Here is a 22,184-nt window from a genome sequence, read left to right on the forward strand (position 1 = left end):
GATTCTGGCTATTATAAATAGAATAGCAATGAACATGGATGAACAAGTGACTCTGTGGGTGTAGAGTCTTTTGGGTATATACCCAAGACTAATATAGCTGGATCTCGAGGTTGGTTGATTTCTAGCTTCCTGAAAAGCCACCACACTGATTCCCATAGTGCTGTACAAGTTTGTGCTCCCACCAGCAGTGAGGACTGTTCGCCTTTCCCTATGTCTTCACTAGCACATTTTATTGATCTTGGTCATTCTGACTAGTACAAGATGAAACTTTAAATTAGTTTTAATTTACATTTCCCTGATAGCTTAGTATGGTGAACATTTAAGTGTTTCTCAACCATTTATGCTTCGTTTCTTGAGAACTATTTTTGTACCACATTTTAAATTGTGTTGTTTTCTTAATTATTAGAGTTTTCTTCTTCTTCTTCTTCTTCTTCTTCTTCTTCTTCTTCTTCTTCTTCTTCTTCTTCTTCTTCTTCTTCTTCTTCTTCTTCTTCTTCTTCTTCTTCTCCTCTCATTATGGATGGTTGTGAGCCATCATGTGGTTTCTGGGAATTGAACTCAGGACCTTTGGAAGAGCAGCCAGTGCTCTTAACCTCTGAGCCATCTCTCCAGCCCCCAATGATTAGAGTTTTTAGTTCTTTATATATTTTATATGCTAATCTTTATGGGATATATAATTGGTAAAAAAAAATTCTGTATGCTGCTAATGTCTGATTGATGATGTCTTCTGCCTTACAAAAGATTTTCAGCTTCATGAAGTCCCACTTACTAATTGTTGGTCTTAGTGCCTGTGTACATTGGTGTCCTGTTCAGAAAATCCTTTTTTGTTCCAGTGAGTTCAAGCCTATTTCCATTCCCACATTCTCTTCTACCATATTTAGGGTACCTGGCCTTACACTGAGGTACTTGAGCCATCTGGAGTTCAGTTTGGGGCAGCTGGATAGATAATGGACTTTTCTCTCTCTCTTCTACATGCAGCCATCCAGTTTGACCAGCACCATTTGTTAAAGATACTGTCTTTTCTATAGTGTGTATTTGTGTTGGTTAAAATTCAATGTCCTGGGTGTCTGGATCTTTAGTTCAATTCCATTGATAAAGTATCTGGTTTTATGCCAATGCCCTGGTTTTTGTTTGTTTGTTTGTTTGTGTGTGTTGGGTTTTTTTGTTTTGTTTTTTGTTTTGTTTGTTTGTTTGTTTGTTTTGGCTATAGCTATGTAGTACAACTTGAGATTTGGAATGGTACCAATAGCAGTTCTTTTATTGTTCACGACTATTTTAGCTATCCTAGGTTTCTCTGTTTCCATATGAAATTGAATTTTTTTTCCAATTTTTGTAAAGAATTGTACTGGAATTTCGATCAGGATTACATTGAAACTTTATTTTTGGTAGGATGGGCATTTTCACAATATTAATTCTACCAATCTGTGAACATGGGAAATTTTTTAATCTTCTGGTGTCTTTTTTAGTGTCTTAAAGTTTTTTGTCATACAAGCCTTTCACTTGCTGATTCGAATTACCCAAAGACCTTTTTTTTTTTTTTCCAGGCTATTGTGAAAGGTACTGTTTCTCTGATTTTTTTTTTTCTCAATCTGTTTGTCATTTTTTATAGGAAGGCTACTGATTTGTATGTGTTAATTTTGTTTCCTGCTACTTTGCTAAAAGTATCACCTATAGAAGTTTCCTGATGGAGTTTTTGGGGTCTTTGATGTATAAAATCATATCATATGCAAATAAAGATACTTCTTCCTTTCCTATTCATATCCCTTTGATGTCCTTTAGTTGTCGTATTGCTCTAGCTGAGACGTCAAGCACTATGTTGAATTGGTATGGAGAGCCTGGACATCCTTGTCTCATGCTTCATTTTAGTGGAAATGCTTTGAGTTTCTCTCTGTTTGATAACATTGGCAGTGGGCTTTTTATAAATTGCTTTTTTTTGTTGAGGTATCTCTTTTGTGTCCTTAGATTTTTCAGGAGTTTTATCATGAAGGGATATTGATTTTCTTCTGTATTTAATGAGGTTATTATGTGACTTTTTTTCTTTCAGTCTATCTATGAGGTGCATTGCATTTATTGGTTTACATGTGTTGAATAGTCCCTGCGTCTGAGACGAAACCATCTGACTCGTGATGGATAATTTTTTTATGTGTTCTTGGATTCTGTATATAAGTATTTTATTGAGAAATTTTTCATCTGTGTTCATATGGTATATTTGTCTATACTTTTTCTTTTTATTGGCGCTTTATAGGTTTTGGTATCAGGATAATAGTGGTCTTATTAGGAAATGTTTCTTCAGTTTCTGTTTTGTGCAATAGTTGGCATTATTAAAAATGGAGTATTGGCATTAATTCTTTGATGTTATGGTATAATTTTTCACTGAATCTGTCTGGCACTGGCCTTTTTGTGTATGTATGATTGTGAGACTTTTAATTACTGCTTTTATTTCACTAGGGATTATGGATCTGTTTAAATTACTTATTTTATCTGATTTAACTTTGGTATGTTTATATCAAGAAATGCACGCATTTCTTTCACTTTTTCTAGTTTGTGCATTATAGATTTTTGAAGTATGTCCTCTTTCCATCTCCCGTTTTGTGAACTTGGATCTTCTCTCTTAGTCTGTTAGTTAATTTGGCTAATAGCTTGTCAATCTTGCTGATTTTTGTCTAATAACTCTTTCATTTCTTTGATTCTTTATTTTGCTCTTTTTGTTTGTATTTCATTGATCTCAGCCCCAAGTTTTATTATTTCTTACCATCTAATCTTTTTAGGTGTTATCTTTTCCCTTGTTCTAGAGCTTTCAGGTGAGTCACTAAGTGGCTAATATGAGGACCCTTCACTGTTTTTGATATAGGCACTTAATGCTATGAATTTGTCTCTCATGACTGCCTTCATTGTGTCCTATTTATTTGGGTGTGTTGTTTTTTCATTCTCATTCAATTCTAAAATGTTTTAAATTTCTTTCTTGACATCTGTCTGGATCTGTTTTGCAGTCAGCACTGAGCTGTTCACTTTCCATGAGCTTGTCTTTTTTCTATTGATGATACCCAGCTTAATTAACAGTTATCAGATAGGACACAGGGTGTTACTCCAGTTTTCTTTTATCTTTTAGATTTGTTTGTGTCCAAGTATGTGGCCAGTTTTGGAGAAAAGTCCATGAGCTGCTGAGAAGGAAATATATTCTTCTGTATTGTCAGTGAAATCTTCTGTAGATGTGTACTAGATCTGTTTGATTTGTGATGCTATTTAACTTTAGCATTACTTTGTTTATTTTTTGTCTAAGTGACCTGACTATTGGTGAGAGCAGGATATTGAAGTCACCCAAACCACTTTGTGAGGGTCTACGTGATTTTGGGGGTATAGTAGTTTCTCTTTTATACAGTTGGCTGCCCCTGTATTTGATATATAAATGTTTTAAATTGCAATATTCTCTTGGTGGTTTTTTCCTTTGCTGAGTTTGTGGTGTCCTCTGTCTCTTCTGATTAATTTTGGTTTGAAGTCTATTTTGTCAGATATTAGAATGGCTACCCCTCCTGCTTCTTTGTCCTATTTGCTTTGAATATCTTCTTCTATCCTTTTATCCTGAGGTGAAGTCTGTCCTTGATTTTATAGTGTGCTTCTTGAGTGCACCAGAAAGACACATCCTGTTTTCTAATCCAGCCTGTTAGTCTGTGCCTTTTTTATTGAGTGACACCAATAATATTGAGAGTTATCGGTGAGCAGTATTTATTGGTTCCTGTTGTTGTAAGGTGTGAGTTGCCCCTCCTTTTCATTTACTGTTCTGGGATTGTTCATTCCTTGTGTCTTCTTGGGTATGGTAACCTTCTAGTACCTTTTTTGAGCTAGATTGGCAGCTAAATGTGCTTAAGTTTGGCTTTCTTATGGAATGTATCTATTTCTCCATTAATTATGATTAATATTTTTGCTGGGCATAGACCAGACTGGCATCTGTGGTCTTTCAGAGTTTGTAGAACATTTGACCACCCCTCCTGGCTTTTAGAGTCTCCACTGAGAAGTCAAGTCTTTCTAATGAGTGTGCTTTTATATGTTACTTGGTCTTTCCCCCTTGCAGCTTTTGATATCCTGTTTGTTTGTTCTGTATATTTATTTAGTTGAGAGGAATTTCATTTCTGGTCCTATTTGGTTATCTGCATGTTTGTTGTACCTTGATAGTCACCTCTTTAGTTTGGGGAATTTTTATTTCGTTGTACCTGGATATTTTTAGATTTAATTTTTTTCTTTGACTGCAGTATCCATTTCTTCTACCTCATCTTCAACCTAATATTCTCTCTTCTATGTCTTGTACTCTGTTGCTGAGGCTTACCTTTGAGGTTTTTGTTTGACTTCCTAAAATTTCCATTTCCAGTTATATTTCCGTTTGAATTTTCTTTAGTAGGTTTATTTCTTTGTTCAATTTTTACTTTCATGTCTTGAATTATTTTTATAGTTTCATTCAACTGTATGTTCATGTTTTCACAGACTTCATTATGGGACTTATCTGTTCCTCTTTAAGGTTCTTGATCATATTTGTTATAATAGCTGTTTTGAAGTCCTTACCTTTTGCATCAGCTACAGTGCATTTCTCAGGGCCTGTTACAATAGGGCTACTGTCTTCTGCTGGAGGATACTGGTTTCTGATGTCCTGGCGGTTCATGCTGTGTTTTGTGTTGTCATCTAGACTTCTGGAGTTACAATGTTTGAGGTATTTCTTGGTTTTGAGATCTAGTTTTGCCTTTGTTCCACTCTTTGATTACTGTAGCCCTCTTTGGATCCTAGGCAAGAGTTATAGCTGTTGGGTCCCTCAAAGGGAGGTAGCAGACACACATAGAGATAGACTAGGAGGAAAAGCTGAAAGAGGCCATGGAGAAAATTCGGGGGGCGGGGGAGGGAAAGTGCTTGCACCAAGAGGCAGAGTCCCCAGGGGATGCAGGTAAGTGGGAGGAGGGGTTCCTGCAAGCAGTCTGGAGATGATGTAATAAGTGACAAGGATAGTGAAACTTTCCTACCTGGGTCCCATCCCAGTGTGAGCGACCACTGGGGCTCCCTGGTAGAAAGTGTTTCTGAAGAGAGTAGGCTGACACCAAGGAATGAAGATGAGCAAAGAGGGAAGGCTGAGGGGGTTAGCGGAAAAGATCCAACCTTCGGGGTCTTCACCAAGAGGCAGAGTCTCCACGTAATGGCCATAGGGCGGGAGGAGGGCCTCCCACAGGTCAGGTCACAGTAGGACAAACAGTAAGTGTGGAAAGACAGGGATGAAAGCCTAATTGGCTTTTCTTTCTCACAAGTAGATGTGTTAATACATCCTTTATTCCTTTTGAAGTAGCTTTCCTGATAACATCAAGCAAGTGAATTCCTGCCAACGATGAGAAATTGGCTATAGGCCATTTCTAGGAGATTTTGAGCAGCTTCTAGCTCCAATTCTCTTTTATTGTCCTATGGTATACAGTGTACCTGGGATTTTGAAATGTTTCTATCAGTTGAAGTTTCAGATATCTAAATCACATTACTGTTACTGTAAGATTTCAGTCTTGATGATGTGGGTGATCTAAAGAGGACACTTGTATTTTGTGTGAATTCACTTTTTTTTTCATAATTCGAAACATGGCTTATTGTCTTTCTACTTTATCTATGTATTGCATCTTATGCTAGCAGTTCTTTTCCAGTCTCACTTCTTGTTTTTTCCTTTTTTAAGTTTTAAAATTTAGCCCAGTCTCACTTCTTAATGCCCTCATATAGACTAGTACTCTATCACAGCCTGTGTTCAATATCAGCACCTGGAAACTCTGTTGGGAAGGCAGGCTATTTCTATAATGCTTTCTCTTAAAACAGTATCTCTTAAAGTACATGCTACAGACCCCTGGTAGGTCCTTGAGGCCATTTTATGTAAAGTTAAAGCTGAGTTTTCTAATACTAAGATGTTATTTGTTCTAATTCACTTGTGAGACTCAATAGAATGTTCCCAAATGTTCCCACCTGATAGCTAATAAAACATGCATTTTATATCCTTCTTTAAAATTTTTCTGTTTTAATTCTAAGATAATAAATAGTGGTAGATACAGTCTGTAAAACAAAAACTGTTTAGGTTCCTCAAGGGTATCAGTAGGTCCCGAGGCCAAAAAGTTTGAGAACCAGTGAGGGACAAATATGAAGGTGAGGTGAGTCTCTTCCTCTATCCTAAACTTTACCATTCTGAGGTCTTGGAGTTGAAGGTACCTAGGCTAGTGTTTTGTCTAGGAGATCCTTCTCAAATTGAAACTACCTCAGGACAGAACCAGAATACAAATGAACTAACTACATTCTCAGATCTCATTGAAGTATGATTATTCAAAAACCAATTTTGTTCTCTCTATATATTTCTTTCTTTCTCTTTCTTTCTTTCTTTTTCTTTTTCTTTATTCTTTTTTTTCTCAGACAAGGTTTCTCTGTGTACTCTTGGTTGTCCTGGACTTGCTTTGTGGACCAGGCTGGCCTTGAACTCACAGGGATCCGCCTGCCTCTGCCTCCCGAGTGCTGGGATTAAATGAATGCACCACCATGCCCAAGTCCATATATTAATTTCTAATATACCCTTTCTTCTTTAAACCAGGTAAACAAAATGAAAATTAAGTAACAGTAGTCCTTTTCAGACGCCAATCATGCCGGGCGATGGTGGCGCACGCCTTTAATCCCAGCACTTGGGAGACAGAGGCAGGTGGATCTCCATGAGTTCAAGGCCAGCCTGGACTACAGAGCGAGTTCCAGGACAGCCAGAGCTGTTACAAAGAGAAACCCTGTCTCGAAAAACAAACAAACAAACAAAACCAGACGCCAATCACTAATATAGTATAGATTATCCAAATTCTATTTTTATTTTTGAGTTCACTCACATAATGTTACATTCTTTTTTAATAAAAGGTATCCTGGGGCTAGAGAGTTGTCTCAGAGGCTCAGAGCACTTGTTGCCCTTTCAGAGGACTAGGAGTCAATTCACAGCACCCACATGGTGACTCACAACCATCTATAACTCTAGTCTCAGGAAATCCAAAGCCTTCTTATGACTTCTGGCACCAGGCATGCGTGTGGTGCACATATATCACTCAGGCAAAACACTCATATACATAAAATAGTAAAATAAATAAATTTTAAAATGTTTTAAAGGCAAAATCACATTGTCAGTTACCTTGCAAAGGAATATGCAGCTCAAATACAGACTTTGTTGTACTTGAATTTGATTCACATCCTTTATAGCTTTTATATCCAGAAGTCTGTGGAGAAATACTTTCTGTGCTAGTGTTTTGTTTTTTTTTCTTTTTCTTATAGGGTATCAATGGAATCATTTAAGCATGGGGCCCTGAGAGAACAACTAGCTAACTTGGCCGCAAGACAAAAGAGTCTTTTAGTTGTAGCAAAGAAACACAAAAAGATAAGACTGAAAATTCAAAACTATAAGAATGCCACAGCTTTACCTGCTGTTAATGTAAGGAAGCTGCCATGTAGCTCCGACATCTCCAGTGAGAAGAGCCATGAGCCTCCTGGTGTGGAGAGCTCCGCACATTCCCGGCCAGGCTCACCTTCTCCTGTCAGTCTTGCTCATAGAAGCATACAAGAAATACCACCGTCTCCAGAAATACCGAGTGACAGCCAAAATACTAACATTTGTTTAAATGCAGAGGCAGTGAGAAGAGAAGTCTCTGGGAATGTGATGAATTCTAAACAAAATGTCCAGGATTGTGCCTTGGATGGGTTCTGGAAACCCAGACCCTCAGATGGCACTGAGAAAATTACATCATCATCCCAATCTGTTGCTCTTACTCCTCAAGAAGAAAATTCACAAGCAGATAACATTTTTACAGGAACTGTGGTCAAAGGCAATGGATTTGAGAGTTCTCCTGTAGTAACTGGCACTGCAAATATTTCAGAAGATAAAAGTATATTTTCCCAAATTGATGCCTGTCCACCAGCTGTTCCTCAGAATCAGGGCCTTTCCCGTTGTAACCCAAAGAGAAGAAACAGAAAAACAGCATCCCAGCAACCAGCTCTGGTTCATCAGGGGACTGCTGCCTTAGATGCTGGTCCTGTGCCTCCCACAAGGCTGAGTTTTAGAAAGACAGCTTCTGTGGCTTCACCTGCAGATGGCCTTCACATCGCTCCTTCCTCTCTGTCTGCCCATCAGCAACCTGCTGAACAGGCTTCACAGCACAGCACAACTGCCAGCAAGAAGACTGTGCAGCTCAAAGACTTGATACTACTTGGAAGAATTAATCCTGGAAATGACATTCTGGAATTCAAAACACAGGTATTTTTTTCTCTAAAGTCTTACAGATATTAATATTCATATTTTACATTTGTGTAGCATAGTATAGACATATAGGAGATAATATCTGGCTGTGCTTTCTAAGTGGAGGGACGTCCCCATTCCTAGGAAGCAAATCCATACCCTATTCTGGAATTGCCCTTCTAGAGTTTAAGTTGTAAGTACTTTTTGGTTCTCAACTACAGTAAGTCAGCTATATTGTAGCAGGAAGAAGTTAAACAAACATATTAGCCAGGTGTGGTGGTGCATGCCTGTGATCTCAAAAATCAGGGAGGCGGAGGTGAGTGGATCTCTGTGAGGCCAGCCTGGTCTACAAAGTGAGTCCAGGACAATGAAGGCTATACAAAGAAACACTGTCTTGACAAACCAAAAACAAACAAACAAAAACAAAAATGAGCAAAGATAGGAAATTGGAGCTGGAGCAATGATTAGTTCCAAATAGTTCAATAGCTGCCAGTGCATATGTGATAAATGAACATATCTTTCACAGCGGCTCACCTTAAGACTAGATTTGACATTTCAGTAAGAAACTCTACTAAAAAAAATAGTATATGCATAAAAGTAGATGATGAGAAAAGAGTCTATTAGATGTGCCTATTAAAAAACATTTAATCGGGCTGGAGAGATGGCTCAGAGGTTAAGAGCACTGGCTGCTCTTCCAAAGGTCCTGAAATTCAATTCCCAGCAACCACATGGTGGTTCACAACCATCTATAAGGTGATCTGATACCCTCTTCTGGCCTGCAGGGGTACAAATAGGCAGAACACTGTATACAAAATAAATAAAGCTTTAAAAAAATATTTAGTCTCTCACTTTTTGAAAGAGGAATTTAGAGTGGCAAAAATTCTCAAGTCTTTGAATGTTTCTTTGCTTGTGGTCAAATCCATGAGAAATCAGCCCAGCCCACCAACCAAGGACAATACATACAGTGAGCATCAAACCCCTACCCAGATCTAGCCAATGGACAGGACATTTTCCACAGTTAAGTGGAGAGTGGGGACTGATTTTCACACGAACTCTGGTGCCCCATATTTGACCATGTCCCCTTAATGAGGAGGCCCGGTGGCACTCAGAGGAAGGAAGTAGACTACCAAGAAGAGATGTGATACCCTAGGATCATATTCAGGGGGAGGAGATCCCCCTCAATCACAGTCATAGGAGAGGGGAATAGGGTGAAAGCAGGAGGGAGGGAGGAATGGGAGGATACATGGGATGGGATAACAATTGAGATTTAACATTAATGAATTAAAAAAATTATAATGAAAAAAAAAAGAAAAAAGAAATCAGCCCAGCCTAACCAGAATTTAGCCTGAATGGCTGCTTGCTTCCCTTCTCATTCCTGGACACTAAGACGTTTCCTACCTCAGAAGCTTTACTTGCAAGTTAAGAACAAAGCAGTTTAATATTAAAGTTTCAAAATACAGTTCTGTGATCACATTAATGGTTTGATCTTATTTCCTTCAATATTCTAGTTTGCCTGCCTTAACCAATTTGTTAAGTAATACATGCCTTACACTAACCAAAGCACATCAATTTTTAGTAGATTAGTTATATATACTCAGACTTAGACAGTTACAGTCACTTCTTTGGATCAGCTTAATGAATCTTCAGTAGAGTTTTTAATATAACAGGTATTTTAACATCGTTTGTGGGGGCTAATTTGTATATAGTACACTGTACATATTTAAAGTGTACTATCTGACAAGTTTGACATATTATTTACCTGTGAAATTCTGTCCACAAACAGTAAGCTATCCATCTGCAGAGGAAGCTTCCTCTGCCTGCCTTACAGCTCTCTCTTCCCTGGCTCAGACAATTGCTGGTGTGCTTTCTGCTTCTAATTTGTATCTCTAAGAATTTTACTTATGAGAATTATACTTCATATATTCATTTTTGTCTGGTTCCTTTCTTGTAGTCTAACTGTTTGATATTCATCTTTGTTCATTCTCTTTTTATTTCTAAGTAGTGGTTTGTTTCATGTAATACTATAGTGTCTTGGGGTTTTTATTGCTAAGATAAAAACACCATGACCAAACAATCAAGTTGGGAGGAGAGGCTTATTTGCCTTCTACTTCCACGTCGTAGCCCATCATTGAAGGACGTCAGGACAGGAACTCAAACAGGACAGGACCCTGGAGGCAGGAGCTGAGGCATGGCGTGCTCTGCCAGGACCACCAGCCCAGCAGTGGCACCACCCCCTGTGGGCTAGCCCTCCCCCATCGATCACTAACTGAGAAAATACCTTACAGCTGGATCTCATGAAAGCATTTGCTCAACTAAGGCTCCTTTCTCTCTGGTAACTCTAGCGTGTGTCGGGGTACGACACAAAACCAGACAGCACACCATAGTTTACCAGTTCACTTGATAGTATTTATGTTGTCTCCAGCTGTTGGCTATTACATATAAAGCTACTGTTGTTAAAGAGGTTTTGGTAAGAGACAGACTTTCACTTTTTTGGGGGGGGAAACACATATGAATGGAGTTCTTGAATCGTAAGATAGGTATACATTTAACTTTTAAAGAAATTGCTGAAGTCGTTTGTAAGATCTGATGCACACACCTCTTGTGCACGAGAGCTCTAGTTGCTCCACATCATCACCAGTGCTTAGTGTGATCAGTCTTTTGATGTTAGCCTTGCTAACATATAGTGTATATGTGGATGTGTATATGTGTACTGCTTTATCATTGTGGAGTTTTGGGTTTGGGTTTTTTGTTGTTGTTGCTGTTTTGGTTTTTTTTTTTTTTTTTTTTTTTTTTTTTTTTTTTTTTTTTTTTTTTTGAGGCAGGGTTTCCCTGTGAAACCTTGGATGTCTGGACTCACTTTGTAGACCAGGCTGGCCTTGAACTCACAGAAATCCATCTGCCTCTGCCTCCCTGAGTGCTGGGATTACAGGCATGCTGGCTATCATTATGGTTTTAATTTGCATATCCACAGTTAATGATGTTGAACATATTTTCTTGTGCTATTGGCCGCTCATATTTACTTTTTGTTTCAAGTATTGATTGGTTCAGCTCCATTATCTATTTTTCTAACTGGTTCTTCATGTGCTATTTAAGAATTACTTGTAGAAGTAGGTTCTCTCGTAATTTGATGACCTCAGTAGCCTATGTGTAGCTGGGTTTCCAGTACCAGGCATGATTTCTCTCCTGTTGAACAGACATTAGATCGAATTAGACAGCTGTTGGTTAGTGCCAAGGTATAACTGCCATTTTGCACCTTCAGAGTATCTTTCAGGGAGGTCATTTTTGTGATTCATAGACTTCACAGCTAGGTAGGAGTGTTTATTGTTTTGCTCTCTTGTTAGCTATAACCCACTTAAGTAGAGATTTCTGTTTATTCTTGCTGAGTCTAGTGTTCAGTTTTATGGTGGTTGAATCTTGCCTTTCAAATTGGTATTCTGCTCATTTAATCTTTACACCTCCTTGTTAAAAGTAAGACTTTGAAGTCTCCAAGTGTTCTTATTGATCTGCCTGTTTCCCCATAAGTGTTGCTTCGGGTGTTTTGGAGCTCTTCTGAGTTAAGCATGTGTGTGCCTATAATTGTTACATCTGCCTGATACAGTAACCCTTTCACTATTATATAGTGTCTCTCCATTTCTAGTAATTTTTGGTTTAAAGTATTTCTGTTACTAGTATAACATTTCCATTTTTCTTGTGCTTTTTACTGGTGTGAGACATCATCTTTTAATTTTCAATTTACATATTTCTTTTAATATGAAGTCTGTCTTCTGTGTACATTGGATAGTTGGATCTTGTTTATTTAATCTAGCCTGACAGTACCTGTCTTTTAATGAGGTATTTAGACAAGTAAATGTTGCTATTATTATTGTTGAATTTTCACCTGTTAATTTTTATTGGATCCCATATTGAAATTTGTTTCATGAATGCTAGATATTTTTACATTTTTTAAATTATTTGGAGATTTGTTGGCCATTTGAATATTTTTAAAATTTTGTTGAAGCAGTGTCAAATTTAGGACTAATTATTTTTTCCTAGTGAATCAAAACTTTGTGATGAAAATTTCTAATGACACCATTATTAGTCTTGAGGAACTTCTATTTCTATGATGAAGAAAAGTATCAATTCCTGTCCTGTGAGAGTGTTTCCTGTCACTACCTCCAATCCTTTCTCATGCTTCTTTTTCCCATTCTTAGACAGTTTGATAATTTCCTTTCATATAAACATCAGTCACTGCTAAGCTGTGAAGAGCTAAAGATGGCACCTAATTTCACTCTGCTGAGTACTTTGTTCTGCTGTGACCCTGAAACTCTGGAGTCTTGCCCGTATTCCCCTTTCCTGCTCTGCAGTCTGGATATGCAGACAGTGGGCTGAGGCAGTGGAGGCCTCCCCACATTAAGCTTTTACATCTCAGTGTTCAGTGGACTTTGTTTTGCCTGATGCTTGGCATCTTAAAGACCATTCTTTTATATATTTTGTTAGGGCTTTTTTGTGGGGGGGGCCAGTGTCATGTGTAAATGATCTCTCTTATTTCATTATGGCCAGAAACAATAGTTCACACATTTCAGCAATTGTTTGTCTTACAATATTTTTCACTTCAGGAGACTACCCACAGAGCCAGTGTTTTATTGAGTGGTAAACTTAAGGTAGAAAATGGTCAGATTTACAAGAACCCAGTGTCCTGGCTCAAGGATCTCCTGGGAGGTGGCAGCTATGTGACCTGGAATTATGCTTGGAGCAAGGTGAGTCTTTTTTTTTTTTTAGGTGAGTCATTTTTAAATTTAACTTTACAAGAATTTAAGTTTACAGAAATTTAAGTTTGTAAAAAGATAAATGCTAAATATGTTACCATCACCATTATTTGTAAATATTAGAAAATGTTTATTTTTTTTTAGTTTCAAACGTCTTTAAAACAGATTTGAAGGATTGCTGACCCGGCTGTGTGATATGCTGCATCTCCGTTGTGCAGCTCTACTTGCTGGGATTCCCAAGGGCGGGCAGCACAGCTGACTGAACCCTGCTCTGCTCTTTATCCCCAAGGGCGTGCAGCACAGCTGACTGAACCCTGCTCTGCTCTTTATCCCCAAGGGCGTGCAGCACAGCTGACTGAACCCCTGCTCTGCTCTTTATCGACTGTCAGGAACTTCATTACATTTACACACCTCTTTTTTTTTTTCCTCCCAATTTCAGTTGTCTGAGTCCATAGAAAGTTTGGGGTCATAGAAGTATGTATGTTATTATTAGTCTAATGAAATGAAGCCCAAGTCTTCCCCTGATAATAAAAGGAGTGGGCAAGAATCCTAAGGCTTATATCATTGCATTACACTTTCATTTCTGAACATGGCCCTATCCTCAAATCACTCAAAGAATTGTTATGTCTCATTTCCATTTATGCCTTTTAGCCTGAGTAGACTTCTGCTGAGTCCTGGCTTCTAAATTATAAGCCCAGGTAGAATTCTGCTGCTTTGTGAACCATCCTACATAATTGACTCACAAATAGCATGAATCTTCAAATCTACCTATTCTGGTAGTTTTATGTCAACAGGATATAAGCTAACTTCAGTTAATAGGAGGGAGCCGAGGGAGCCTCAATAAAGAAAATGCCTCCATAAGATTGGGCTGCACACAAGCCTGTAGGGCATTTTCTTAATTAATGGTTGATGGAGGAGGACCTAACCTTTTGTGGGTTGTGCCATCCCTGCTGCTCCTGGGCTCTATAAGACAGCAGGCAGAGCAAGGCAGTAAGCAGCACCTCCATGGCCTCCATCAGCTTCCTGCCCTATTTAGTTTTGGTCATGATTTCTGATATGAGCTAATGTGAGACAAGTTAAAGTGTATAAATACAGGTTTATTGGAAGCAGCTCTGGGCTGCCATGCAGGGGGAGAGGGGGTAGAGAGTGAGAAAGGGAGGAGAAAAGGAGAGAGGAAATGCAGAAAAAAAGAAAAGAGACTGACAAGAGAAGTGAGAGGGAAACCAAAATGTCTGGATTATATAGTGAATGGGGAGGGGAAGCCCCTGCCCCTGGGCTGGGAAGGTCAGAGTAGAGGGTGGCTTACGCCAGCCACGCCCTGCAGGAGGTAGGAACTGAGGGATGATGGGAAAAGCCCAAAACCTCAGCCTTTTGTTGATAATAAATTAATAAGGGATGACATATTCATTTATGACTGCTTTCTGCTGACATTGAGGTGTTGATATTGTTGGGGCGGGGGGCAAAAAGCTGGAATGTTGGCCATGTCTGGGAAGAGCCCGATGTCCTACTTACTGTCCAGGATCTGTGAGAACATTTGTAGCTGAGGAAGTGCAGACCCAGGTGAAGCAGTCTGAGGTTTAGGCCAGAGCACCTATGTTCTGGATGCGGCTCCTGAGGAAGCACCTGGACCTGGCAGGATGCTGGGACATATATATGTTAGAGGCAGAAGAGAAAGCTAAAGGAGCTTAGGTAGAAAAAGGGGTTTCCCCCTTGGGCGTGTATTTGAAACTCCTAGGCCCATGGTCTTGGCCTTTGGGGTAGGGAGAGTCCCAAAACCAGGGGATCAGGCTGTTGATCGACAGTACATTTGACCTGTGGATTCCTGAAGCTAACAAGAATTTAAGTTTACAAAAATATAAATGTTAGATATGTGAGCATCACCGTTATTTGTAATCTCTACTGAACAGTAGCGTAGTGAGGGAAAGAAATCTGAAGCATTTTTCATTCACTATGAGACAGTTGGTTGATTACTGGGGACAATAAAGTAAGGTCTTTTCAGATAAAGGAGTCATAAATAAAAAGTTACTTTTTTCACTGGTTTAGTCTTCAAGCCCATCAGAGACCTGAGAAGAATAAATTATAGCAGCAAGTAAATGACAGAGGCTACCCAGTACCTAGATGGCCATCCCAATGGGCTCCAGTCATTTCAATGGCTCCATTAAAGACACAATGTCCCAGGGCAGCATCTCTCTTAGGTTGTGAGGCCAAGCAAATCTGAGAGGCCTTTCTGTGGAAGAGGAACTTGGGAGACTGGCCGACCTTACTTTGTCTAGGCAAAATGGGGCAATCAACTCTCTAGGTCTCTGTTTGTCCACAATTTAGGTCAGTGAGAAAGATGAAGAAAAGGAGAGGCCTCTCGTGTGTCCATTTGGCCTGGCTCTCTGGGCTGGATAGAGCTCAGCTCCCTTGGTCACATGCACCAAATGATAAACGTGCTTGAAACGTGTCTGATGAGCTGCTGCAAGACAAGTTAAAGTATATAAATACAGGTTTAATGGGAGCAGCTCTTGGCCACCATGCAGGGGGAGGGAGGAGAGAGAAAAGCACATGCAAAGAGAAGAGAGAGCGAGAAGGAGAGGGAGAGAGAAGAGAGGAAACGCAGAAAGAAGGAAGAGAGTGTGAGCTAGAGAAGAGAGAAGGGATCATAATGGCTGGATTGTAGAATGAACGAGGAGGGGAAGCCCCTGCCCCTGGGCTGGAAAGTTCAGGGTCCAGGGTGGTGTATGCCAGCCATGCCCTGCATCAGGAAATGACTGAGGACAGGCCCAACAACTTCCTTTGATGATGAACAGTGATATGGAAGTGTAAAGAAATAAACCTTTTTCTCCCTAACTTGCCTTTTGGTCATGTTTCATTCCCGCAAGAGAAACCTTATCCAAGACACCTCCATTATGATTTCAAAGAATAGGAGATACTCCTAAACTCCGCTAGCCTCTTTAGTAAGCCTCAGAGCACACGTTAACAAGGGCTTCTCTGTTTGCTCCAACCTAGCTCTAGCTCCTGCTGTGCCCCCAACTTTGCATTCTTCCCACTGGTTCTCACCCTGTGGGTCTCAACCAGCCCTCTTGAGGGTCACATATCAGATATCCTGCATATCAAGTATTTGCATTATGATTCATAATGGTAGCAAAATTCCAGTTATAAAGTAGCAATGAAATAATTTATGGTTGGGGATCACCACAATATAAGAAACTGTTTTAAAGTGTCGCAGCATTAGGAAGGTTGAGGACCACTGTGTTAGATCTTTATGGGAGTAGTTCTGGTACTGTGTTAGTTCCTTCAGTTGTGTCAGCTTAGTTTGGATTTTGTATGTTATGTAATCTGTCTGCCTGTCCCTCTTCACTGAAGGGTTGACTTTTTCTTTTTTTTTTCCTCCCCTGGGAATCTCCATGGTATCTACTTTCAGTTTATCCTTAGTCTTTTTGCCACGTCCTTCTCATGAATGCATAATTCATTTTAACTGTTACCAATTATATCTTAATAATCCCTTTCATTGTAATATTTTTTAAATTGTGATAGCTTATAGTCTTTGATAACACAGAATCTTTCCTCTTCTCCTGAGTCTGGCAGATTGTTGGCTTTGGTCTTCTGACTTCGGGATGCTCATGTTACAGTGTACCCGGTGAGGACTGACTTTGCCCACTCTATTGGAACTACTGCATTTTCTGCCTTTGTCTAACTGGCTGCTACATACAGCTCTTCAGCTATACTAGTGACTCATTTATATATCATCATGCTTCTGGTAGTTTCTATTAGCAGCATAAGCTAGTCTTGTGGTTTAGCACCTGTGTGATGGTGAAGTAGATGCAAGAGTGGGCACTAGAAACAGGACAGCGCTGGTGTGAGGTATTTATCCAGATTATGAGCAGCCTTAGATTAATTATTTTAGATTAATTTTTAAAGACTCGTAAAAAGGAAAAAAAGTAGAGCTTCAACACTTCCTACAGGTCATTCGTGCATGTTTAGTAAATGCTCAAGGCTAAGAAACATGACTTCTTTATAACAGTTTCCCAGAAAAACCTGCTTCTTGGGGTTTTAGGGGAACTCCTAAAGTCACAGTCACTTCTAGATACAAAGGGGTTTTTTCTATGTTCATAAATGTAATATTACTGCTGACTAGTTCTGAGAATGGTAGTGGTATACAGCCAGGGATGATTTGCTGGCCACCACAAATACCAAAACACTAGGACTTGCTCTGCATCCCACAGTGTAACAGAGCCACTAGACAGTTGCTTCATACCTCCCATCCAGAGCGTGGGCTGCTGCACAGCATCCTACACAGAGTCCTGATGCTTACTCCCATTGGGCATCACTGCCGCTGCCACCGCCACCTCTTAGCTGCTAGTGCTCATTCCAATGGGCAGAGTCATCTTTAGGCGAGAGACAGGATCAACCTAGTCCCTGGTTCATTTATTCTTTATAAATTATGACCAGAACAATAGTTTTTATGATAGCAATACATTAAAAGCACTTTAAAACTACCAGGGGCCAGGTATGATGGATCACATCTTTAATCCTAGCACTTCAGATGCAAAGGCAAGTAGATTTTCATTAATTCCAGCTCTACCTGATCTACCCGAGTCCCAGGGTAACAAACGCTATACAGCTAGACCTTGTCTCAAAAACAAAACAAACAAAAATTAAAAACTGCCAACGCCTATTGGACCCCAGCTCCACGGTTTCTGATCTGATGGTTTTACCAGGAACCAGATAGCTATATTTGAATTTTTTTAAATTCATATTTGTAGAGGAAGGACACTTGCCACAGCACATGGGAGTCAGAGACAGCTTTATGGAGTTGATTTTCCCAGCTTTATGTAAGCTCTGGCAATCAAACTCGGGTTGCCAGGCTTACACAGCAAGAGCCTTTACTACTGAGGCATCTCACTAGTCCCAGGTAGCAGTGTTTTTCTAAAAGTTGTCCACGTGATTTTGGTGTGCTGACTTGGAATGAAAATCTTGATCATTTCATCTTTATTATGTCTAAACTACAGACTGCTAGACAACTAGCCTTCTGACATGAGCTGAGACTGGTACAGCAGTGTGCACTTTTGTACAAAAAACTTCATGAGGCAGGTAGATCAACTATCATGCCTCGTTATGGATGTGAAAATAGAGTTTTAGGATATTAAGTGACCCAAATTGTGTCATGGCTAGTAAGTACCAGAATCATGTTTTCCTGATGCTCTGTATGCCATTTTCTACATTTGTAACAATGGCGCAAGGGAGACCCACATTAAAAAAACAAACAGGGGCCTGGAGAAACGGCTCAGAGGTTAAGGGCACTGACTGCTCCTCCAGAGGTCCTGAGTTCAATTCCCAGCAACCACATGGTGGCTCACAACCATCTAGAATGTGATCTGGTACTCTGAAGGGCTGCAGATATACATGCAGGCAGAATACTGTATACATAATAATAAATAAATCTTTTTAAAACAAACAGATTTTTTTGCACTCAAAAGATCCTGTAGTCTATTATGTGCAGCAAAAGAGGGTGGGGCTAGTTTTCATAAAACCACCCTGAACATGCCTGATCTCATCCAATCTTAAAAAAAGAAAAAAATCAGGATCTGCCACGGTTAGTTCTTGATGGGACAGGAAAGTGTCTTTGTATGAGTCAGTTGTCATATGAAAATCGTAAGAATGGTAGGAATGGTAGCCTGAGCGAGTGCCCAGCAGTGGACAGATACAAATGAAGAGTAGGCTGCCATTTGTAGGTGTTTACTGACAGAGTGCTAGGCAGCTCACTCCTGCACGCATACTTTTTATCCAGATGCCTCACTGAATTTCCATCATACAAATTCATTCTTTTGGACTTATCGTTGAGTTTTCTCTATGCTCCCCATGGCCAATATACATGCATGCTAAGTGCATACCTGTATACACACATAAATGGAGAGAGGGAGGAGAATTAGTTTATAAAAACACTTCTATCCACCATAGTTAGAATAGTTAGGAATATCAAGACTTGGGTCAAGATTATAGAAAGAGAGAAAAATTGCACGGATTCCCTTAATAAGTAAATGTCACAGTGTCTTCATGGAGCCATCCAGTGAACTCAGCTTCTACTGGAGTTCAGTATAGAAGGAAGGAAGGAGTAGTTTGAGGGCTTTCTCTTACTGAAGTGTTGGCAGCCTGGTACCAGGATGGTGAAGAAGTAGATTCACCTGCATCAGCATTTCCCTAGAGAGCAGCTACTGTCCTTTGATAGGACTTTCTGCCCTGTGTTCCGAACCTCTTAAAATATATTCTTAGAAAGTCTTTTGTACTACTGTGAACTTAAAAAGAAACCTTCACCCACATGCCAGCTCACACAGTCTATGATTCTAGGTCTAAGAGATCCAATGGCCTCCTCTGACCTCTGAGGGCATGAACACAAAAGTGGTGCCAAAGACATGTATTTAAAAAGCAAATTTCAAAAATAAATAAATAAATAAATAAAAAGCAAATTTCTAAAATCTGTTTTCTGGTACTCAGATTGTAGTAAAGCACATTTTATTCTGGTTTTATAAGGATTTGCTGGGGTTAGCTGGACAAAGTTTTTATTAATTTACAAGTCTTTACTAAAGATAGGTCACCAGCGAGTCTCAGAAGCACACGTGTCAATGTTTACTGTGTTCTATCGCCACTAACGCCTCTCTGTTCTGTCAGAAACTTTGGAGGAACTGCAAGATCTAGTTTATTTAACATCTAAAAATTAATGACATAATTAAAAAAAATTTTTTTTATTCAGCATATTTTCTGATTGCTTTTCTGTTTGTTTTGTCGTTTTGAGACAGGGTTATCTCTCTGTAGCCTTGGCTGTCTTGGACTCACACTGTAGACCAGGCTGGCCTTGAACTCACAGAGATCTGCCTGCCTCTGCCTCCTGAGTGCTGGGATTAAAGGCGTGCACCTCCACACCCAGCTCTTAAATGTTATTAATGTGATCAGTTAGGTATCTCATTTCTTGCAAAGTACCATCTCTTTTATGGTTTGCTTTTATTGTAATGTTTGGTTTTAAGTTACAAAGCAGCAGGTGCTAGGTTAATCGCTGGTGGCCATGTGGTATTAATGAGAAACAAAGGCTGAGAGGTTTTTTCTGTACAGGTGCAGGTAGTAAATTGTAGTGCGGGCTTCACTAATGCATGATTTCTGCCACAAGAATTTAATTCTCACCTAGTCCCAAAGCAGCCAGAGATGGTAAATAGATGAACATAACAATATTTCCAACAAAATATTTTTATACAAGGTTAGACTTGGCTGTGATCTGTAGTATTATTAAACAAATTGCTTACAAAAATCACAGATTTTTAGGAAATGAGTGTATTTGTCTCTTACGAAATGTATGATTTTTAAATTCCATTTTTAAATTTTTCCAGGTAACATACCTTGGGAAGGAACTTTTGAAGTATGTTTCTGAAGAAGCCCCTGTTTATGCAGAACCACAAAACGCACCTCAGCAGCATCAGCCTTGCCTCCCAGGTAAATGCAGCCCAACAGCTAGTTCTTAGTTATGGGGCATACGTACCCAAGCCTAGTCCACTGGAAAGTGCTACTTCTTTTTCTCCAATTAGATGAAATTCATAATTAGTCATTATGATTAGCCATTTTAGCATAAATATCTAGTGGCATTTAGTATATTTGCAGTGTTGTGCAATACTACCCCTGTGTAGCTTCAAAATGCTGTTGTTGCCTCCAAAGACTTCTTTACCTGTCCAGCAATTACTCTCCAATCTCTACATCCTCCAGTCCCTAGGAGTTTCTTTCTCTCTGGATGGATGTGCTCTTCTGAATATATCATAGAAGTGGAATAATGCATTCCTGTACCTAGCTTTTATTCAGCCCAGTGGTTCTGAGGATTTATCCATATTGTAACATGCGCTTGTACTTTGTTCTCTTTTGTGGCTCTATCCCGTGAGTATGCCACAGTTTATTCATTCATCATTTGAGCATGTGAGCTGTTCCACTTCTGAGGTGCTGTGAACGATGCTGTTGATGGCTACGCATACACATTTAGTTGTTTGATTAGTTGTCCTAGATTATTATAGCTACATAGCTCGGAATGAAATTGGTTTATTGTATAGTATAACTCTAGATTTTATTTCTTGAAGACTAGCCAAACTGTTTTCCATAGCATCAGAACCATTTTACATTCCCACAGTAGTGATCAAAGGTTTTAGGTTCTCTATGCCCCCAGTAATATTTGTTTTAGTTTATTGTCCTAGCCACAGTTGCTTCTAGGAAACATTTTAGGTGATACCATCTTTTATAATTAATCCTTTTATGGGAATCTATTCTAAAATCGCTGAGTGTTTTTTAAAAAGTATCACACAAAGGAAAGAGTGCTTTTCCTTCACAAAGACTTGTTATGTTCACATATTTTCTGAAAACTTGCACTAAAATGAATCTTTGGTTATTAAGTTAATACTCCTTATCAAATGGAGATATTATCCTGAAAAACTAAAGAAGATGTGTTCTCATAAATGAGTATCTTACTTGACTTGATTGTGAAAGAGAAAAACACAGTCGTGAAAATCAGATATAAGCAACATTACGTTTCCCACCTCTGCTACAGTGCCCCTCTTTTATGGTGTGCCCCTGTATCAGGCCAGTTAGGGACAATCTAGGCAGAGAGTGCTGCACAGTAGAAAATGATGTTATTGTGATGAATGCAGCCAAGAACCAAACGGGCTTCCTGTTGTCCTACCCAGGGCTCCCTGGGATTATTACTTTTCTGATAATAGAGCTACATAATTCAAACTGCCTCCCTTTCCTAACGTATTCTTAATCCACCTGAACCCTTAGGGTCCTGTCTCAAAAAATATTGTGCTGGCTAGTTTTATGTAAGTTTGACACAAGCTAAAGTCATCTGAGAAGAGGGAAACTTAATTTTGAAAATGCCTCCATGTGATTAAGCTGTAGGCAAGACTCTAGGGCATTTTCTTAATTAATGGTCAATAGGCAAGAACCCAGCCCATTGTGGGTGAGACCATCACTGGACTCTGTTGTAAATAATTGCTGGTTACATGGCCTTTTCTCTTCTGAGAGATTGAAGAGGTCTTTCAGTTCAAAGGGATTTTTTTTATAGGCTCGTATTTCTTATAATCCCCAATATTCACCACACCAAAGCTTCCAATAACTATCCATTGAATAGTATTCATTGACTCTATGAATAAATGTTTGTAAGTATGAAAATGATTCCA

The 22,184-nt window shown here is 39.3% G+C and overlaps 1 protein-coding gene across 1 annotated transcript in view; it reads left to right on the forward strand.

Moving 5' to 3' along the window:
- The window catches only part of Ankrd31 (ankyrin repeat domain 31), a 140,384-nt gene that overhangs the window by 108,591 nt on the left and 9,609 nt on the right, over positions 1-22,184 (forward strand). Inside the window, exons 21-23 of the mRNA XM_051172275.1 lie at positions 7,297-8,272; positions 12,850-12,990; positions 20,361-20,463. Coding sequence (XP_051028232.1) covers positions 7,297-8,272; positions 12,850-12,990; positions 20,361-20,463 — 1,220 coding nt within the window. The remainder of the gene's footprint in view (positions 1-7,296; positions 8,273-12,849; positions 12,991-20,360; positions 20,464-22,184) is intronic.

The sequence above is a fragment of the Acomys russatus genome, chromosome 30 (genome assembly GCF_903995435.1).
Source record: "Acomys russatus chromosome 30, mAcoRus1.1, whole genome shotgun sequence".
NCBI classification, from domain to species: domain Eukaryota; kingdom Metazoa; phylum Chordata; class Mammalia; order Rodentia; family Muridae; genus Acomys; species Acomys russatus.